The sequence below is a fragment of the Aythya ferina genome, assembly GCF_964211825.1.
Source record: "Aythya ferina genome assembly, chromosome: 5".
Taxonomy (NCBI): Eukaryota; Metazoa; Chordata; class Aves; order Anseriformes; family Anatidae; genus Aythya; species Aythya ferina.
This window is the reverse complement of record NC_140301.1, coordinates 7,745,828-7,769,015: the sequence shown is the minus strand read 5'-3', so window position 1 is coordinate 7,769,015 and position 23,188 is coordinate 7,745,828. Positions and strand designations below refer to the sequence as shown.

General features: G+C 35.2%; 1 protein-coding gene across 10 annotated transcripts in view; it reads left to right on the top strand.

Annotated features, from left to right (window-relative positions):
• ELP4 (elongator acetyltransferase complex subunit 4) overlaps window positions 1-23,188 on the top strand; it is a 273,117-nt gene that overhangs the window by 42,690 nt on the left and 207,239 nt on the right. For all 10 annotated transcript variants that reach the window (XM_084521280.1, XM_084521278.1, XM_084521282.1 and 7 more), the window contains 3 exons: window positions 108-296; window positions 14,598-14,706; window positions 17,505-17,611. In XM_084521280.1, the coding sequence (XP_084377406.1) occupies window positions 108-296; window positions 14,598-14,706; window positions 17,505-17,611 (405 nt within the window). The remainder of the gene's footprint in view (window positions 1-107; window positions 297-14,597; window positions 14,707-17,504; window positions 17,612-23,188) is intronic.

The window sequence follows — 23,188 nt, the reverse complement described above, 5'->3', positions numbered from 1 at the left end:
TCTATAAATTGTTGTATTTTTAAAAAAAAAGTACATAGTATGTGATGCTTTCCTCTTAATGTTTAAAAAATAACAAGTCTCTTTTTGTTTGTTTGTCTTTTCAATAGAAAAAACAAAAGAATATTTTGCGTATAGGAATTCAGAGCATGGGTTCCTTGTTGTGGGGTGACGACATTTGTAGTAGCGATACTCCTGAAGATATTCATAGTCTGACCAAATTTCTGTATGTTCTCCGTGGCCTTCTCAGAAAGTCTTTGTCAGCCTGCATCATCACAGTGCCCTCTCACCTTATCCAGGTAAGAATGCTGTCTGTGCTGTATTTCATCATTGACACTACATCAGTTAGCAAAAAATTTAAAGTGTATAGTAAGAAAACAAATACAATTTAAAACAAACAAAGAAAAAATAGAAAACTCTTTTTGTTCACAGGGCAAAGTTAAAAGATACCTTCATTGCAGTTTTTCTATACTTTTGTGAGACAGTCATGCCGCGAAATCAACAAAGACCTAAGCTTAAAACCATCTTAAATATAGTTATTCCCTTTGTTGGTCTTAGTCTTTTTTTTTTTTTTTTTTCTTTGAAAACAGTCCAAATTTCAGAAATTGTAAAAGAGCAGCGAGAATTCTGCTTGTAATGTTGTTTCTACTTTTTGGGGGGCAACATCCCTCCAGGCCTTTCCAGTGCCTTCAGAACAAAGTTCAGTACAAGACATTTTAGTCCACTGCCTTCATCTGTCATGCTCATCATGATTATGTGTGATCTTGTTTTTAAACCCAGGAATTAAAAGATACGTTTTTTTCCCTTAATTCTAATACGGTATTCTATTGAGAACACGAACAAATCAGTTATGGGATCAGAGTAATTTTCCCAACTGCAAAATCAGAAGCTTCTCACAAAAGCTTTACTGAGAGCATATAGAGATATAAGTTTATATTCTGGAAGTAAACTTTTTTTTAGCAACAGGGAAAGTATGGACGCTCCTTTCTTTCTGCAAATGATGATGTAACTGAAAAAAAAGGCAAAATTATTATTCACAATAAACAGGAAAGCTATAATTTTAGGTATATATTTGGTTATAATAAAAAAAGTATTGGATAAAACCTTATATTACACAAAATATTTTAATAGTAGATGAAAGTTTTTCGTCATTAGATTAACTCTTGTATTAGAAAAGTACATCATTCTCACGTAAGTATTGCATTTTGTAAAGGTGTTTGAATACCTGCCAGTGTTACTTATTTAGCTACCTGAAGCACTTACTGCTTCTAAAATAGGGGGAGAAACCTGATTTCCTTGTTTTGCAGTTGGGATTTAAAATGTACTAACATTTCTCCTGCGGTGCAAAACTCCATCATATATTAGATGACAATATGTCTTCAGAAAGGTTGATTACCTGTCTGTAGTTGGGACACAGAACCTATTTCATTGTACTCTACTGAATATGTTGTCATTGACAAATAGGAACATATTTTAGAGAAGTCCGGAAGTGTCTGTGGAGCAAGTTTTTCTGAGATACAAATTGAAGGATTAAATCTTTTGTTTGTTGCAGACTTATCTATGAAGCTGTTTTTGTTTTTATGTTTATCAGTTCTGTATAAATGAATTGATTTGGAGTTCTTGTAATATTATATCTCATTTAAAAATTAATTTTAATTTTGATTTTTGACAGCATTGCTTTACAATAAGTGCTAGAATATTTTAAAGGGGGGTTGAAAAAGAAAAAAGAAATCTCGTTTCCAGAATCTTTGCTTAGCAGCATTAAGCAAATGAGAGCATTCCATATATTTTTTAAATTGTTATACTTCATGCATCCTTCTTTAAGCGCTAAACTGTGGAGAAAACTGTCATTAGGAGGAGCAAAGCTGCTGAGGGTTCCTTATACCCCACATTACTCAGTTCCCAGAGCCCTGCTGTGTAGTTGTTCCACTCTCCAAGAAGCCTGTTAAAGAGCCCCTGAGAGCATGTGTACAGCCCTCCATGTTAATAGTTAATTGGTGAGGATGGCAAGATGAGAGGACAGCCGAACATGTGGTCTCTCAGGCTCAAGCCGTAGACAGACCTTTCGTTATAATAACAGCAGCTGCTCACATTCTCACAACCCAGCTACTCACCATTCTGTTGCTGAGGTTTCTTACTGGATTAAAAAAGTAAAGAATATATCTTTTCTTTTCAAGAGAATAAGAGAGGGGTTGTTTTTTTTCTTTTTTTTTCAAGTGCATTTCTGTATATGTATTTAATTTGATCAGAGTAAGTTCTAGCATATGCTTTCTCTGTTGAATCTTAGTACACTGGAGGCATAGAAAATACGTAGTATTTTTCTGAAGGTGTAGTAAATTCCCCATTTATTCCACTAACAGTTATTTCTGTATCTGCTGTGTTATCTTGTGCTTCCCAACTGTATTAATTAGCAGGTCTGCAAGTAAAATCTTCACATGAACAATGTCCATGAAAGTAAATGTAAGATTTCAAAATCAAAACTTTTGTCAAGTTTTTATGTCTGCATAACCTATACAGAAAAATGGTTGCACTTTTACCTGCTTTGTCTTGAAAAAAAAAATAGATTTTTAGTTGTAACTCATGCCATATCTTGTCTACGACAGCCACCACTTCTAGTTAGTCTGGTGAAGAAGAAATAAAACTCAACATAAACCCAAAAAACCTCAAAACTCTAATAAAATTGATAGCACAGATTTTCAACAGGGACAATGCCTTTCCAACCCAGACTAGTTAATCTGTAGTCTGAATTACGTTTTGTATTAATTACCTTTATATATAAGTAGTTTATGGTTGGTTTATTTTACATATTTTGCCAAATACTTGTCACATTTTACTGTGACAGGGAGTTCCACAAATTAAATCTGTGTTGTTTCTTTATTTTGGAAAGTTTAATTTTGCCTTTACATTTCATAAATGATATCTTTGTTCATGGATGATAAGACAATGAGGTGAAGCTCCCTATTTATCTTTTTGGTATTCTGATTGTTTTTTGTATGTTTTCTCATGGTGCCGCCTTAATCCGTTTTTAAACAGGCGCATTTTTTTAAATCATATTTCACTTTGTTACAGTATTGAAATACAATAATGCTATTATTGTTAGTTCACTTTTCCCTACAGTGATTCTATTTGTGATGATTTTCCCTCTGTGGCACACTTCCACCAGTGTGGCTCTTTTATTATTCTAGCTATTCATTGTTTTGAATTTCATAACTTTGAATTGCGTTCAGCAGAATATGATGCTTATTCAACCAGTTTAATGGGACACTGAATGTCTTCACAGTCTTCTGTAAGGGGATATTTTTTGGTAAAAAAAAAAAAAAAATTTACAAAGAATCTGGTTGTGTAGAGATTTTTTTGAATAATTTAAAGAAACTGTGGTTCACTGAAGAAAGCAGATTCTTTGTGTTTTATTGATGAAACTTCTATAGCAGTGTATGAAGAAAAACAAAAATTCTCTTTTCTCAACCACAAAACCAGGAATACATTATTCTGGAAACAGATTTCAAGAAAATGACACTAAAAACTTATCAAATTATAAATTTTATTCAGATGATGTGTGACAAGTTTTACTTGATTGATATTTTCTTCTGATTGAACATACTCTTATCTTACATTGTCTGTCAGGTAATAAATATTGAGATACTTATGAATGTGATTAAAACAGTTGATGGAAGGTTATTTTTCAAGGCTTTCTACTGCTTCTTGAAAATGAATTGTGCCTCTGAAATAAGATGGTGCATTTGAAAAGGGAAAATTACCTACATTTTTAAAATCTGGCAAAAAAAAAAAATGATCAGGGAGGGCAGATTGAAGAGGGATTTGATTTATTGTTACACTTCCCAAATTAAGGAATATTATTGAAATGAGAACGAGCTCTTCTTTCTGTATTTTGAAAATCTGGGCTTTTTGGTACCTAGTGTTAAAAAAAATAACTTTTCTTGCTACAGAATGTAACTTAAATGACTTTAATATCACTCTTTATTACTTGTAAAAGTCTTGAGTTAGTATGTAAAATATTTTCCTATTGTTTTTCTTCTTTTTCTTTAATTGCTAGAAATAATTTTTCATAGGTGTATGTATTTTTTAAATCCAAAATAGTAAATAATGTTCATAATTCTGTTCTGCTTGTTCCCAACTTTGTATCACTTAAGTAACCAGGCAAATTTGTGGATGTGAATTTTTTTAAAGTAGAGTATTGTTTTCATTGGAAGAAGTGTAGCACTTTAATTGAAGCCTTCCTTTATTTTGAAGATGAGGCTATCTTACTGGTAAGGACTAACCACTATATTAGTCAGCATGTACCAAGGGAAATTAATTGACTAATGAAAAGTCAGTATGAATAAGTCGTGTTACAGAACCTGTCCTCAGAGTCTGAAATTCTGTTTAGCAAGGTATTTTCATTATTTCATCCCGTATGTTAAAAAATTAATTTCCTGCAATATTAATGTTTTGGTGCTTTGAATCAACTGAAGTGCATAAATTACTGTATGTTTCAGTGTAGAAAAATTCAGAAACAAACCTTTTCACGTCATAGCCTTTTGTGTTCACACGTACCAATCTAGCAGCTAAACTCGAAGTCAAGCAATAGCATGCTTTAGAATCCATTGCAAATACAGGATTATGAGACATGACTCCCAATAGCTTGTGAATTTATCAGTTATTCCTATGACAAGAACCGAGAGCAATTGCATGCCTTAAAACTCTTAACTTCTGAGAGTTCACAAGTGTAAAATGCTGAATAACCTTCAAACGTATTTCATGATGTAGCCGTTAAACACAAACTTGTATCAAGAATAAATGTCATGTACTTTCTGTATCATATTTAAGTAAGCTTTCAAAATCCTGTGCTAAATAGAATCTATGGAGATGAAATGCTCATTGTATTTTACTATACTGTGCTTTACTAGATTTTAAATGTGGCATGTGCAATTCTGTGTGAGAAATAGAGTTTGATATTCATACAAAGAAATATTGAGAGTCGTGAGTTTATGACAGGCATTCTTATCTACATAGTTTTCAGGTGTGAATATTCTGTTTTGAACATTCTAGACATTCATAAAAGCATCTTAAAATTATAATCTAGTAGCAAGCTCAGAGAAGTATTAAACACTTTAAAATATATGTTGTATGACAGTAAATTATTTTGTTTTCAGTTTCTATTATTGTTGATAGCATTATGCTAATCAATTGCAGAAGAAATAGAAATATTTTGTTATTTCATAAAATAAGTTTGTGGTAGCCAACAGGCTGTATTCTGGCTCTGCCCCTTCAGATTTGGTAACAACTGCACATTTCAAAAACAAATACAATGCTCATCTGAAACATTTTTAGCAGCATTTGTCTTCTAGTTTACTTATCCATATTATGATAGATAGGTGCATGCATTAAAATTGCATGACTAATTTTGCTCTCATTTCAATTAATTTTACTTTTTTGGAAGGCATAATATGCATAATCTTATCACTGTCATCATCAACACAGTATTTTCATCAAAATAAATCATTCTTCCAAAATGAGTATGTTAAACTTTAAAAGCTAATGAGTTATATGCAAGATTGCAATGTCTTATTTTACATCTTATTTATGTAATCTGAGAATACACTTACGAAAACTTTAAAAAATGAGGTAAGATTTAGAACTAAATCCTTCAACTGCAAGATTAGACAGATCTAAACAGTTAACTATCCCATCACAGTATGGAGATAGTCATCTGTTCAAGCATATGGAATCTTTTGGCTACTGGACTAAGTAGTTAATATAATGCCCAGTGTCCAGACATGGACACAACTGTTATGGAAGCAGAAGGGAAGAGGCTCATGTATTGAGCCCATTTGGACAGTGATAAGTAAAGATTAGAAGGGTGACTTTAAATAATGCAGGACAAAGTAGTTATCTGCTTAAAGCAAGAAACTCTGTTGGAAAGTGAAGGTAGCATTGTTTTGCTGAAGTAACACTAGTTTTTTTTTTCACATAAGTAGAACGACAAGTTTTTGGAAAAAAAAATCCCTGTGAAAGTTGCACTAAAATGGGGTTTTATCTTTTGTATTTCAGCGCCAAGAACAATAATTTTATGGTACGCTATTTCACATTTAAATTCTTGCATAAGTGTTTTCTATATTAAATGGTTTTCAAATAAGTGAACGTTGAATTTCTGTGCAGCGTTTGCTTAGAAACATTTATATATGAACTTTTGGTGGTGTTTAAAAACCCTGAAATTTCAGAATCTAACCACTTTTTTGTTGTTTAGAACTGCTCTATTAATTACAATATAATCATAATAAAAAGGAATACTGCATCTTTAATGATGTTTTTGTGCCTGTGTAGTTAAGCTTTAATGCTAGTGGGGGGGGAAAAATAGATTAAATTAGCCTTGTAACCTCTTTCTCTTCCAGACTGATGATGGAAAATAAAAGCTCTTAGCCACAGAATGTAACACTTAGAATTAATATTTAATTAGACCAGCAAATTGTACACCGTGGCTGAAAGCTTCCAAAGAGTTGTTAGTGCCACAATTGACCTACAAGTTTAATAATAACTCACTTCTAGGAGCAAGTGCCAGTTCAGCATAGTGGAGCCACTGTAAGAAAGTCCTGTGAGATTAAAATCAGCAAACCAAATGGCAGGCGAGGATTCCTGGGATGGAGCCTTCTGGAAAGCTGGGAGCTGGAGTAGCTTTTCAGCCAGGATTCAGATGAGAACAGTGGGCAAAAAAAGCTGATCCCTCCTGTTCTGGGAGCTTCTGGTTGTAGGCCAAAATCCTAGAACAGATTTTTTCTAAATGTTCTTACTGCAGCTATTAATTTATATCACAAATCAAGTAATGAATGACTCATCTTCATACTTGAATTAAGTTTTAATATAAACGTTATCTCTTAATTCCCAGGCCATGAATTTTACTGATGGAAGAACAACATTTTTTTTGGTTTGATGTGCAATTTTGTGTGTTTCATTTTATGTTATTTTATTTCTACAAAAAAAGGGTTCTTGTTGTAGTCTGATTTGATGAGCAATTTGTCGTAATATTATGAAATACATGGAAAATTATACATTATATTTAATTTATGTATGATATATATACGTTGTAAAATAGAATATTTTGAAGGTTAAAGAGTTTAGTTTCGCCATTCATTTTGTGAATGGCTAAAATATAAAACCAGTTAGGTCTGCTGTTAGATATCCACCTGAGCCTTAATTCTATGACAAATTATTCTAGTGAAATAGGGCACCATAAGTTCAAAATTGTGCAAACACAGAGCAACAGACTGAGGAAGGAACATTCTGCATTATTTATTGGCTAGATCCTAAATAATTAAAGAAATGACTACTCATTAGTTAAAAATTAAAGCAGGTGAGGGCCTTGCCAGCAGAGGGAGCAGTCAGGTCTTTCCTTAGGTTCCCATCATTTCCAGCCTACCCATCATTTCCACCCTACCTCTTCTTATTGCCCAGCCAGTTTCCCATCTGGATCTAGCTTTGCCAGCCTGCTCCTGATGACAGCCTATAATTTCATACTGAATAAGGGATTCGTTTTTTAAATGATTTTATATTTCAGAACCTTGCACTTGATTAGAAATGTAAGCTAGATGTTCCTGTTGATGTTTGTGTACAATTAGTTGAAATAACAGTGGAGGATCCTTTTGGTCACCTGTGCGTAAGAGGCAATTGACTGTTTAAGGAATTTTAAGTCGCAGCAATAGTTAGCCTGAATTGGGAAGCAAAGTGCACTGATTTATATTTTTTTTCAGGCAAAATGACAAAAGCAAGCACTTCTAAACCTTTTATTTTATCATGAATAATTCCCAGTGGAGTCTTACAATTTTAGTTAAGCCAGTTAGTCTCAAATACGTTCATCTCAGTGGTTTTGTTATGGCTCTCAAGATTTGATGATGTGACTCTCATTCTCTCTGTCTAGTTTTGCATCTGTATCTACCACATTATGACCAACTGATCACATTGAATATTTTTAAATGTTTAATTTTGTAAACAAATCGGTTCAAATGGTCATTTCGTTTTTGAAATGGTCATTTCATTTTGTTCAATTATAACATACAGTTTTCCATGTATGTGGTTTTATACCAATGAGACAAACTCATTAATAAGGACCAAATAGTGTTCTAGGGAAGTGCTGGGCTCAAGTCATGCACAAATTTCTTCCCAACTCCTCATCCTTTACTGGAGAAGAAAGCAGGGGTACTCAATTGGGTTTATTGGTTCATTTGGTTCATTTGGTTCACTTTGTAGGACTCGAGCAAGAGCCCTGCTCCCCAGAACCATTTGTGGGCACCTGCAGCCTGTGCTTTCAGTTCATGAATGCTGAGGAAACAGGAGTCAGGAGAGAAAAGCACTGAGCAGGGATTCAGCTCAGAAAGCATCACCCAGTAACACCCCACACCTCTGCCACCTCTTTCTATCAGATAATAGGTAGATTTTCAGCACCCAGCTTTTTGGGTTTTGACTCCTATGTCATCTTTGCCATGCCCCTAAATATTTTCATGCACTCCAAAGCCTTAGTTACAGCCCTCTAAACCAAGCCTCAAAAAGCTAGGGGTAGTCAGGGCTTCAGCAGTTCAACTCAGTGAGTTCAATCCCCAGTCTTCTGTTGACTGGCTTGTGATTCTGGACAAGTCAGGTGGCATCTTTGTGCTTGGTTCATTACTTGTAAATGAGGAATGCAACACTTGCTGGTGTTTTGTGAAGCACTTGGAGATCATCAGCTGGATAATTTTATTTAAACTGTGTAGGCTTTTTTCTCACCTTTCATTCTGTACACCTCAACAGCAACTCTTACTGACTTGCTCACTTCATCTGTGCTATGTCATCACTCATTTCCCTGTTGGCCCTTGACATCCTTGTAAAGAAGCTTTCATTCAGGTCTTCGCTCTAATGGCAAAGCAAACATACATTTTATTTGGGGTGCCAAGGTTTTCTGACATTTATTTCCTTTTTAGCTAGAATAATTAACAAGTCCAGGTCATCCATCTTCAGTGAAGATTGAAAGATAGTTTTTACTGTGTGATATTAGTCAAGAAATCAAAACTAAATAATTTTTCTTGAAAATTTATGCAGATTTTTTTTTTTAACTGGGCACTGTGTCATCCACCTTCATCAGGTATGCTTGATGATAATCATTGCAAAGTTCCCATAGAAGTGGCACTGTTGCAGGTGTGAGAGGAGGTAACCATGGCTCAAATGTTTTCAGTTTTCAAGATTCAAAAATGCTCGTTCTAACTAGTTTCACGGTTGAAAGACTCTGAGTTTATAAAGACTATCAATACAAACATTATTAAAAGCAACTTTAAAAGAACAACCAAAATCTGGAATGAATGCATCATGTAACATATTGGCCAACAGATGCTTTGTCACTCCCTTCTCATTTGGGTGAGTATGTTGTGTCTAATTACCTACTCGTGTCTTTGCTACATGTCCTTTCTTTGCTTCTGTAACTTGTGTAAGATTATTAAAAGATAATTATTCAGTGCTTGAAATTAGCTAAATTAATGTAGTGTACATATAAACAAATAAAAATCAATGCTTCTCTGATTTCATCCATTGTGAACAGATATGTATAAATAAGTTCTGTTACAGTCAGTAAGGTTCCTCAAAGGTAAAAGGAGATTCTGTTAGAATCCTTACATGTGTACTTCTCATCACTGAAAGTGTTAGAAGGTTGCAGAAAATCCTTGAAGAATATTTCTGCGTTATCCATCTTCTAGCAAAGACATCACACCTGCATTCAGTTTTCTTGTGATATTGATACAGTTTTCTACATACCAAAAATTCTTTAATGTAACTACCGTTGCTCATCTTGTACTCAGTGGTCTGAACAAACATTGATTTTACAGCCTAAATTCAAAGTTCAGTTAGGAGGTTTAGTGTGTGCAAGCACTGAAAATGGTGCTGCTAATCAGCTTGGAGTTAGGATGGGTATTAGAATTTTAAACTTTACAGGCTTTGTTAATTTCTGATACTAGTTTTTGGTAGAACATTTATTAATTTTTTACTTTCAGAATTTTTGAATAATTAAGGAGCACACAAACTGTATCTCTGTAAAACTAGTGCAATGGCCTAATACCTGACTTCTTTTACCAAGACAAAATGAATGGGTAGTTCTGTGATTTTAGTAGTAGTAATTAATAACAAATGGTGATAACTATATAAGCCATGTCTTTTAATATTAATAATTTATCTTTTCAATTTAAAATCCTTTGGAGATTACATAGCAATGACTAATGGTAAATATTTGTATATTGTGAAGTCATTGCCACCATATTGTATGCTAATCTCTTGGTAAACATCAAGAGTTATTTCATCTATTGAATATGCAGCCAGTGTTTTGTTATATTCCAGTGTGGCTGCATATGTTACCACACTAAGCTTACTTCAGTGTTATGACAGAGTTAAAAGAGGCAAAAAAGTCACAATCAATTTTTTGAGTTTGTTCTGAAAAATGGTATACCAAAATTTGCCTTAAGTTCACAAGGTTGGCATCACTTTGTATAAACTTGCTCACTTGGTGCTTTTTATTGAGACCCTTCAATGAAACGTCAGGGTTACTGGACTCACCTGTTGGGAACGACAGTGACAGGTTTATCTACGCTAGGAGTGGAGTATCTGAATTCATCACTGAAGTCTGTGCTGTCATATGGAATGTATGCAATGTATGCAATGAATATATCCAAATGTGCTTTTTTTTGGTCCCAGTACTAGCAGTTAGTTGTATGTTTGTTTGTTTTTCACATAAAGAAACAAATTTTAGGATTAAATTTTTTAATTAAACATTTTTAAAGAAATTCAGTGGTGGGACTACCTTATCAGAATGTTTACCAGAAGGTTAAGGTACAGAATTAAATACAGCCTCACTACCAAAATATAGGCCTAATGTCTGTTTGAGAAAAGGCAATCTTAAAATACCTAATTTTAAATTCAATACATAATTTAATATTAAAAGTCTGTTTATTAATGTATTGATGATAATAGAAATTTATGAAATCTGTGTGACTCAAAAGCTTAACAGGTGCTAGTTGCATTTCATTGTAGATCTGTAATGAGTATCTTGTTTTTCTTTTAAATTTTGAGGTTGTTTGTATTTACTATGTAGAAATATTGAGCTGCTTCTAAGAAAATTTTCTATTCTTAGACTTCTGCCTACTCAATGTAGCACAAGGACTGAGAATTTAAATATTCCTATTACATAAATTTTATGATTTTTAAATTTCTTTAGAATTTGACAGAATAAAAATGGACTGACATATCTCTGGGTTTTAGAAGAATTTTGACAGCAAATGAGTGGAGATCTAGAAGTTAGATTGAAGCAGACAAAGCAACGAGATTTTTTTTTTTTCTAATATGGAATCCAGCTGAAACAAAGTTGATTTGATAAATAGTGGTAATGATAATACTGATATTCATTAAGAACTCGAACCAGAAGCAATAGACAGTATTAATTTCAGTATGTGTGTTTGCGCAAACGTGCTCTCTGTGTGTTTGTGTTGGTAGAATACAGTGATTTACACTCAGACACAGAAGATAACACATTTTAGACTGGTTTATTGGTAAATAAGTATTTTTAAACATCCATAAACAATTACTTAAAGCTCTGTAGATCCTGCAAATAAGTAGAACAAAGCAATCTTTTTCCACAATTGCTTTTCTCTAAAAGCTGGTTAAAGAGGTATGTATGGTTCCCATTCACATATCCAAGCAGCTAGATGGATTTCCTTCCAACAGTGTTTTGAAAGCGCACTTTGAGCTCAGATATTAAAAGTTTGAGCTTAAAAGAAAATTTCTGTCTAAAGCAGTGAGCACTAAGTAAGATATAGAATGAATGCTCAGCCCAGCCTGCACAACAGGGTTGCTACCATGTTGTTAGAATAATTATATTTTGGCTGAACTAACTAATACAGAAAAACTGCTGTATGTCTACCAAGACTGAAAACTTTCCAGGATTAGGTTGGTTGTGTTTTGGTGGTGGTGGTGGCGGATTTTCTTTTTCTTTTTTTAATTTATTTTTAATGTTATTTAAAACAATACCTCTTCTAGCTGCCAACAAACTCTTTCCCTGAATCCCCCCATTCCTGGCTTCCCTCCTAACCATGTCCTGGCTCATCTCCAGAGCTGCCAAGTTTATGCCAGAAGCAGGAGGTAGATTTGTATGGGGCTGGAGGAAGATCTGGAGCTCTGTTAAATTTTCAAGCCCAGATGGGGCAACATGATTTGTGTGTTTATGTCAGTATGCCATACATCACAACTATCTGTGTGCTGACGTCAGCTTTGATTGGGCATTAATGTGCTGAATGCTGCAAACTAGAAAATACATGATAGATACAGATCTATGACAACAATGCCACATAAGCAAATGTCTATTTGTTGTGGCAATTCATCGTGGAAGGTATTTCCCAAGATATGCTGCATGAAGCTCAGAGAGTGTTTTGACACACTTTAAAAACAAAAACAAAATCAACAGAGGCAAACAGACTACAATTTAAGAAAGCAAACTTGTTCAGAAGAGGAGCTTTGAACAAGATATTGAATTGTCGCCTATGTGTCATTCGGTTGAATTGCTGTCCCTCACTTTAATTTTTCCAGAACTAGGATTGACTAGGAACAATGCTGTTGTTACGGTTTACAGGACTTTTAATGATGAAGGTGCCGTGCTGATGGTTGAGCATCTTTCTGTCCACAGTTTTTGTAGCCATTGTTTGTCAAAGTCAGCAAGCAAAAAGATCAGTGGACAGCAAACTTTTTTCCAAATGGTCTATTTTTTTTTCCTATATTAAGAGTTCAAGTTAGCTTCAAGAAATCATCAGTATTTTACCTGTTTTTTATATAACAGTCTAGTGTTTCTTGCTTATATGAATAACATTCAGGGACCTGCTTCAGAACTGGCAAAATGTAATTTCCAGCCTGTGGTTTTGCAGAGATCACTGGCTACTTCAGATTTATAGCGTCTTTATGTGATTACCCCAGTAAAACAGTGTGACCAACAGTTTCCATTAAAATACAGTAAGCTCTCCCTCTCTTCCCAAAAGAGGAAATAATTTGAAAGTCAGCTTTAATATTTCAGTGGTAGTTATAATTAGGACAAAAATAATGAAGTTTAAGGCTTGATGTGGAAGCAACTTTCTTTTACCTCAATTCTCTTTCATTATTGCTCAGAAAGGAAAATGTTTAGCAACGTTATTTTATCATTATTCATTGTTAGACTTTGCAGGTAAAATAGAAGTTCCCTGATTCCACAGGGATAGACCATTTTGGCCTGTGCACAAGTAGCAGCTTTGAAAAGAGACCAGTCCACAGGATTTAATGCCATCTGGCCCATAAGGTGGGGAGAGGGGGGTGGTGGAGGTACCAGGGGATTGGTGGCTTTAGGCCTTGTACCCTGAGCAGATTGGGCTGGGCAGGACAGGCCACAGTTACTTTGTGTAATGGTCTAAAAACAGAGTTCAGATCCTCTTTGATGGGAGCAGGAAATGGTCACCTTCTGTATCTGCCTTACAGGCTTCTCTGTGGCCAGGAGACGAGATAAATTGTTGAAATGTGGGCTCGTGCAAGCAGTTGGTGTATTCACTATTTTAACAAACCAGTATGTCAGTGTAATGCACAGACTCTACTAAATTACCATGGGATGTTCCTTTTCTCTCTGGTCCCAATTACTGTGCAAATTGTCGTTTTCAAATGGTTTACCAGCATTTAAGTTGACCTTTTGTACTGTTGGTCACATAGTTTAATAATGGAAGCTCAGAATGTACAAAAGACTTTAAGATAAACAAAAAATACAAAATTCTAGCTTGGAGCTACAGAGCTAATTCTTCGTACTTGGCATGGATGTGTTTTGAGGTGATTGGACTTGATACCCCTGGAGATATGATGGGCAGAGCATCTACAGCCATCAGGAAGAAGAGTACACCAGCTGTCCTGGCAGATCTAGCATAACTGTTTCGAATCTTAAAGAAGTATTTTGCTTTTTAGCCCAGTTTTGTCTCTTCTTCCTTTTGCTTATTAAATCATGATGTTATCAAAGCACTTACAAATCACAGATACGTTGAGAAATGGTAATGCAACTTGAAGCTTTAGATTCAGATTTGTAGAGAGGAACTTTTAGAAAGAGAAATACTGCAGAAAATGCTTTGTTCCTACTTTTTAATCTGTGCTGTTTGATAACCAAAATGAGTAATCACGTGGGTTGTGCATGCTCAAAATACTAGATATGTCTAAGTGTTTTAAGAAACAAGGTTTTCAAGACACAAACAAAAGCTGGGCATCTGACGCAGTACAATCGATGTATGGTGCTTAACTGCCACATAGCTTGTAAATATCTCCAATATGAACTAGCGCTTATCTTACAAAGATTAGGGAAAGATGAATTTAGTACTAAGTTGGCTCCTTTATGTTTTCTTTGTGTCAAATATGTTTTCCTTTAGAAATAAATTCCCATCCATTTTTTTAAATAAAAAATAAGAAGAGTCCTCAGTGCAATTTCTAGGTATTGATGACCTATTTTTTCCCCACAGTTTGTCACTGAGAAGACCAAGGCTTAGTCCATGAACATTAATTACCTTTTTCATCACATATGATGTGTATTTTGTTTCCGTGTCTTACAGAATAAAGCAATTATGGAACGTGTAACAAACTTGTCAGATATGGTAGTTGGTCTTGAATCATTTATTGGCTCTGAGAGAGAAACCAATCCATTATACAAGGATTACCACGGTAAGTTCCATCTTTAGCAATGCAAAAAGTCTGCCCTGAGTGTTTCTAGGGCACTTAGCGGCTTACCCTCCAATTGGGTATCTGCTATAAAGTAGCATTTGGTTTCATTTTAGAATATACCTCTTAAATGTTTCCCCTTGCTAACCAGTCTTGAGTTTGGAAATTTTTCCGTAAAGTGCATTAAGGCTGCAAAGGAAACATGGCAACTCCTTGCATGTTGTCAAGCCGTATTACTGAGGCATGGCTCAATCAGATGTACATCTCAACAGGCAGGCTTTGGGGAATTCACATGCAGAGGAGGCTTGGCAATCATCTGACCAGTGAGCTGAACTTGTCATGAAATCAATACTTCTGATCTGCCAAGTTTTAAGTAGAGAACATGGAAAAACATATATTATATTAAGGTGAATAAACTGCTAAATGATGCGCTATATAAACTTTATCTAAAAATAATGTACTGTTTTGCAGCTTTCAGTTATGGCAGCTATGAACTTAAAGAAATAAATACGGATATATAGAGCATGTAAAATATGAAATTCATCTTGGTAAAAAGGCATGTAGCCTTTCGAGTGATTTATCTTCAAAATGTGTAATGGTGTTTAATCCTGCAGTTTGTTTCCCCAAGATTTTGTAAGGTGTTACAGCAGAACTATTTAAATTTTAAAAGATGAGATGAGATGTTACGCATAGCCCAAGCAGTGAATACCAAACAGTTTTAGCTAATCCAGAGCGGTGCTCTGAGTGTGCATAAATTACAGCTATTATTATTGTGATACTACTGTAGTTCCATGGAAACCTTCAGCTAAAAGTAAACTGCTTATCCGAAACCTGCTGTAAACATGTGAGAATGTGGCAGTGTTTGCCACAGCAAAATATATAAAAAAAGAAGCAAAGATGGTGTTGAGACACCACTGTGTGTATGCAGGCTGTAATTAATAAATCAGAGAAAAATCTTTTTCACTAAGAAAGTCATGCATGTTTCCTCATCTGAAAAAGGTGAATGGAAAAAGAAACTGTGAACAAAAGCTAGAATAATTCGCCTAATTATCTTTCCAATTGTATAATTGTGATGTGGCATTTGTTTATGCTAGCATAATTCTGTCAATTTGATACTCCTTTTCTCAGCAGTGAAGAGATCTTTTAAGACAATGTGCATTTTAGCAGTTATTTCCTGATTTCCTGTAAAAATGTATGCAAAATCATTTTCGGTACTACTTAAAAATATATATATTAAGTATATATATATATATTTAGTAATATGCCATCTCATAGCTTTTGAGGTTTAGACAATTGTAATTTAACATTCTAAAAATGAGTATTTTTAAAGGTCTTAACTCTGTGGATAATTTTTGTGTATGAATATATTTCAAGATTATTTATTCACTACAGATGATGGAAGTTTTTGACATTACTCAGGAAAAAATTGATTAAATTGTTGCAATATTTAATGAATACTGCATTAGTAATTTTGTTAAAATGCCTGAAAATGTAGGTGGTTGAAGAATCAGTAAAATAAAAATGATATAAATTGTCCTTAATTATTTTTTAAATAATATGTATAAGCAACCCTTTGTTATGCCTGCTGTTCTTGTATCTAATAATTATATTTTGAACTCAAAACCAAAATAAATATTTTTATATATCTTTGGAGAAAGGGGTAGGAGGCTTCAATATGTAAAAATATCTTTGTAATAATATTGAGAGTTTTGTTATTAGTACCTGTAAAAATTAGGCTTTTTAAAGTATTTAAATTTTAGGAAAATTTCTTCCCTTATTGTCCCTTTACTTTAAAAAAAAAAAAAAAAAAAAAAAAAGAATAAAAAATAGAAAAAAAGAAAAAAAAAGAAAAAAAATAGGAAAAAAAAAAAAAGAAATAACCCCCTGAAAAATACTTGCCTTATTTTAAATAAGGGTTTTAGTGTTTGGGTTTTCTTTCTCCCAGCTGCCGTTTTCAAGGGAGATGTCTTTTGTAAACGTTCGGTATTTCCATTTTGACACTGGCTTTATGAATAGCAAATATAGGCCAGTAATCGAGAAACCCTGTAGAATTTTCCTGGTTTTCAGATGTAGAAAATCACCCTTAGGTTGTTCAGAAACTATATTAGGCTGCACAAAAACCATCCAGCGTCCTTGTCAGAAAAAATCAGCTTGAGCTGCAAGTGACAGAATGCAGAGCTTGCAGTGCACCTAGGACTGGGGAAAAAATCTGAACGGCTACATCAACCTCTCGCGGGAAGCAAATGTCTCTCTCTGAGGATGGCACAGGGGTTAAAATTCATCAAAAATGGGGATCTGAATTGGTGTTTTCCAGAAACTTTTTTCCAAGCCGCTTTCAGGCGCGGTACTGCTCATTAGAGCTTCAGTGGTTATCAGTAACCCATAAGCCTTGTTTTGCTGGCTGCTTACTGGTGCATTTAATAAAATAAAGATCACTCAGTGGTGCCGTGGGCAGCATGCAAGGTGATAGCCATATTTGCTTACTGTAAATACAAGAGAAAATCACACACAAACCGGCTGTAGTTTTGACAAGTATTAAGATCCCTCTTTACATCTGTACTTCTGTACCAAAGTGCAATTAGTTTTCCTCGCACAAGGATTTCTGTTTATCTTATTCTGCTTGATTACTTGAGTATAATCGCACCGTTTGCTTCATTGCTCCTGGTAGTAAGCTCCAGTTTAAAAAGGGGAGGATGAGTGTGTGTAAATATACAGAATTCTGCTGTAAGACTCTAATTTATGCATCTGGATGACAGCGTTTTCTTATTTTTTTCACCTCCTTTACTTTTTCTTTCCACAAGGTTTGCTTCATGTACATCAGATTCCTCGGCTTAATAGCTTGATCTGTGATGTGTCAGACACGAAGGACCTTGCTTTTAGATTAAAAAGGAAGCAGTTCACCATTGAGGTAAGAGAAGCAGTTTTGTTTCACTATTTCGAACCCGAAAGGTGGAGCTAATCCCATCTCTTATGTTTCGTTTTGTGAACTACAGGAAATATGCACCCCATGTTGTAAATGCATTGCGTTGGTTTTGCTTTTCCGAGTGGTTTTATAAAATATGGTAGCGTGCCTTCTAATTGAAGATGTCTCATTTGCTGCACTAAATCGGTCCGTTATAAATAGTTTATTTTGGTTTAAAATGTACATAGAAAGTAGGCCACAACCTTCAATAACAAAGCGTGACATGTTTCTAAGGATGTCAGGAGCATATTTAATTAAATGTTAATGACTTGCTCTTACTTGTGTTAGTGGGTGGGAAAGTAGCTACATGTTATTACCCCAGTAGAGGGATTTTAATGTATAATGCTGCCTAAAATTGTGTGTGGTATGAGGGATAAGTGTCCTTATCAGTATTCAGAAACCATTTTCTTTGCATTACTGAAATCACCTTTCGCTCTTTTATGTCATTTTAAACACAGTATCATTTACACTAATGTCCTTAAGTAAATTTCCTACTAAATTTAAACTTTTTTCTGTGACCTTTATGCAGACAGTCCTGATAGAAGGCAGTAATACAAAAGATGTATTTCATTTTAATCTTGCTAAAGAACAAATGAACATAGCACTATTAAGCAATTAGAGCTGATGTATTTATTAACCAAGTAATGCTTAGAGATGGAAGATGGCTTTTGGGGTGATGTGATAGTCATCAGTACAGTCTGGGCAAATTTTTTTTTTAACAAAGACATAAAACAGCCAAGCATCCCTGACAAACCATTTTGTTTAATCTCTTTTCAAATGAAAAGCTCTTAAGCAGGCCACTTGTCTTAACTGCTTGAAACCATAAAAAGAGAGAATTGCCACCAATAAATTAGCATATTTTTTACTCCATCACCAAATTATGGTCAATGTGGCTTGGCACTGCTTTGGTGTTTGGGACTTCACCCTTAAGTGACCACTTTGGCCCTTATTTGACCCTCTGCCCTTTTTAGCTGGCCACTTGATAAGGTAACTTGAGGGTTCTCTCTCTTCACTGCCCCCTCCCCTTCACAATTGCAAGTAGCCCTAACCTATAAATCATTGAAAGGGCCCTATCAAGTGACAAATTAAGGTGCCCTCCTCCTAATTAATGGTCATCAATGTCTTTAATTATCTAATCCTATTGAGAGTAGTTAATAGTTAATCAGGCAGCCAGTTCCTCAAGCAGGTCAGCCCTGCATGCGTGCTAGAAGTTTCTCAAGTCGAGGTATCCTCTTCAAAAGCCACTTAAAGGCAAATATGTGAAGGCAGGCTTTTTTCTCCAAAGACCTTCATTTGTCATGTTTCTTATTTTCCAGAGAAAGTGGTTAACGCAGCCAGGCATTGTGAGGTATTAAGCCATTTTAACAACAGCTTTTAAGCGGCACATTAGAAACAAAAACCTTGATGGTCTATGGTAGGTTTTAAAATACAAATGTTATTGCTGTTTTCAGAAATGCAAAGAAGCATGCCCCATCATTTCACAGCATAGGAAATTCACAGTTATTACATCTGAGAATTAAAATATTTAGGTTTTTTTCCTTACTGTAAATCCTGACTCGGGATATCATTTTTCTGTCAGCAGTTAGAATTTGGGGTTCTAATTTGTAATGCAATTTGGTGGGGGGCGGGGCGGAAGAGGAGCACTAACCAGGCTCTGTAAAAAAAGATTTCATTAGCCATGGCCCAGAACTGGAGGAAACGGGGGCAGTGGAGCTCTTGGAACAACCTGTAGCCTTAGACATGCGTGGATGACCCACTTGAAAAATTTCTGTCATCGTTGCTCAGCTGCAGCCCCTTTCCGTTTCTGTTAAGAGATATGCTTTATAGAAATTAGACTGACACAAACTATTCCTTTTCAAACACGCGGGATCGCTGTCCTAGTGGGATCTTCCTGTAGGTTTCGCTAATCTGTAATCCAAAAGTTTTTCTTCCTTACGTTAGGAGAGGCAGACTACAGCTAGGCTGACTGTAGCACTGAGGTTTGTAAGCAAATGGGAACAAGGGCAAATTGAATTAAGAAGGGATGTGAATACAGTCTTCTAAAGCTGGGTTCTGCAGTCAGAATGCGATGAGTCAGCAGCCGGTTTTGTTCTGGTGGTAAAAGCAGAAAGCGGCACAACTGTCTGCGGTACAAGCAGGAGAGAGGATGGCTTATACAAAGTGCGCCTGGGTTTATGACTTCCTTACTAGCTTCATACATTTTAAGTACATAACACTTTTTTGGAAAACAGCTGCTTTGTCGCATACACAATTTGGGGTGGTCATAGTAACCTCTGTTTGAAATGCCACTTGACAATTAAATTATGCAAGAAAAGTTAGAAATACACAACCTCTTATTTATGGCAAGGTTTCTCCAACAAGGGTCTTCACCACTAGACCTTTCTTATTTTACGGTTTATAATGAGGGCATGGGACATGGATTTTCTCATGTCTGGATTGCTCACCAGTTAAGTACCTCTTTACAGTTTGGCCCCCATCAGTAACAAACTTCAAATGTCAAAATTGTTTGATTAGACTTCATTTCTGTGGGAGGGATTCTACCTCTTTATAATCTGCAGAATCATTTAACTGTTTCATTTTTTTTCTCATCTCTGTCAAAATAAAATTGATTGAAGTGTGTTCTAAAGGTGGTGTTTTTTTTTTCAATTTAAGAATGACAGTGCTGTTTAGTGAGTAGTTATGAGCGCTCGTTTTCCCTTTTCAGATTATGAGGTAGACCTTTTCCAGGAAAACTTAGATGCTTCTGGTGAAAGGTGCAGGAGCTACATCATGCTTGCCCAGATCTTCATGTTAGTTAATAGCAATATATTATTCTATGCAATATTATCAGAGACCTATCGTATGTGCATACCACTTTAAAGGACACAATTTTGAAGTTAGCCTGTCTAATCCTATTTCTTCCCACTTTGGAATCTTAATTAGAAGGAGATAAAAACCATCATTTGACTAAATTATTGTCTTGAATCTGTAGCAAAAGGTATAATCCGCAATTGGGCCAATTAGTGTACCCCATAGTTAGCTATGCTGAGGCAGGAAACTTGATTAGATCTGACACCAGCCTAGTTCCCACTGTTGTTTTGCCAGGTATGATGGTCAGACTTCAAAGGGCTTGAGGCATCAGCAGGGCAAGGTTTGGAGGCCAGCTTAGGTCCGGTCGTTAATCTCTCTGCTAAAACCACAGCAGCCCTCGCACAAAACAAGCTTACACGACACAATCATGCGGTATTAAAGTTTGGGTTGAGTCATGCCAATTTGCCTTTGATTTTCTGATGATTGACTAAAAGATGGCTACATGACTAGACACATACTGAAAGTTTACTGATTAGGTACGTTCCCCAAATATTTGAAATATTTTTTGATTTCTCAGTTAAATGATATGACAACCCATTTATCTTAATGCAACTTTTCAGCAGAGTCACTTCTGAAGTATTTTTGCTTTGTTTGCAGCTCAGAGTGTTACTTTTGTCAACATTCGATAAATTTTGGAGAAACATTATGTTCAAATTTTTTATTTGATAGAACTTTTTCATTGTTCAGTGCCTCCTGTATGAAAACCAAAGGAATCTGTGTCTGGTCAATTTTTTCACTCCTAGAATTTATGAGGAAATGTTGTTTGTCTTTGTTGTTTAGGTACAATTGCTCACAAAAAAAAAGGAAATTCCTCTTAATTATTTTCCACCTCAGTGTTGAGCAAAGTGCTGTTCCATGGCTGTGATTACATAAGTGTTCCTTTCTTTTGCCTTCTGATTTGTTGAAATATTGCAGTAACAGTGACATGTTTCCATTCTGAGAAAAGCCTAAGGCTGCTTTAGTATTATTCCAAATGATTGAAATTGCCATCTTGCTGACTTTCCCTTGGGCAGCTTAAGGCCTGTTTACTTTTGTATTTGTTTCACATGTTCCCTCTGAGTTTGGCTGGCAGGACATCATTACCTGGTTTGACAAGACAGTTGGAGAAGATTCATATTTGATTAACTCCTTTTACTGTCTGGTCAACAGAAACCTCCGGAATTATGTATTTAAAGCTAAAACTGTTCATAAATTCAGATAAACGTTTGCAAATAAGAAACTTTTGGATTTTTTTTTTTTTTAATTCCCTAGTTTTGCTTTACTGTTTATTTTTAAAGTCTTCCAGTAACAGTCATAATATATGACTGTTAATAGTTAATAATATAGAGAATAAACTTCTTCCTAGAAGTGGTATAATGTTTATCTAAGAATAAGTACAGCTGATGTGAAATTTTCATTTGTCTTTATTTTGATGAATACAAGAGCCAGCTAATACAAGTTGGTTTTGTTCTGATGGCTATGGGGCACCTGTGCAAGCCAGAATAAAAAGCTTTAAAACATAGCTCCATTTGAAGCCAACTATCATAAGCTACATGGGAAAAGTATGTAACTTTGAAGAGCTTAATTTTTGAGTTCAGGAGATCACTTCTTTTCTGAGAGGTGTTTCCGAACAGGAAGATGGGGAAGTCAGAGGATTCCTGTGGCAGCAAAGCTGCTGGTTTCCCAGGGGCAGGCAGATACAACATGGTGCTATGGAGCACTCTGCCAAAGGATGTGTCTTTGGAAGGAAACATAATCAAAAAAAAAATCTCTGAAATCTCTGCATACCCCTTTTTTTTTTTCTTTCTATCCCTTGTAATTTGTTTCACACTGACTATAGTGCAACAAACTCCCTCTTTGCAAAGGGAAGTGCAATTAGCCACTGCTACACTTTTCATACAAGTGTAGCACAAGGTTGATCCTAAGTGAATCAGGATATGGTGATGTCGCTGAGTAGCAAACTGTGCTTCCTGCAATATTTCTAATTATTCATTAAACACAGGAAGAACAAGTGTGGGCATAGCTAATTAGGATTATTAGTGAGCTGTTTCTCCTGGAGGAACAAATCGACCCTGTCACCACTACAAGTGGGATCAACATATTTATAAAATACACGCACATCCTATCCCAACCTCTGTATCAGCCAGCAGAATTAGGTGTCCACTGTGCTTCTAATAGCATTACTTTTAGGCTTCTTCCAAGAAGGTTTTACTTGAAACAGCCTTCATTAATGACTCTCCCTTATCCTGATCATGTTTCACTGGTGTTTATGAAGTCATATGATTTTGAATTTAATAAATACATTTGAATTAATGAACTATTTCAGGCAATATTTTAATGAAAAGAATGTGAGCTTGAGAACTGTCAAAAAGCAAAACTTTAGATGATTAGAAACTTAAGGTGCTGGTTCTGTAGCAGTCAGCAATATATGGCAATGATTTCAGATTTGCTGAGACAAAGTTCACGCAATGTAACACCTAAGCTAATGTATACCACGCAATGTATATTGTGGTATGAGGAGCCTAGTCAATCATACCTTGGTATAGCCGTAAAAAAACAACTTTTTGTATTTTAGAATCATGTACTTGTGACGTTACAAGTCTTGGCCCCCCAAACTCGTGACATTACAAGTCTTGGCCTCGTGTAACCCTTGTAGCCTCAGAATGGAATCTGCTTCTACCAGGCCTAAGACTG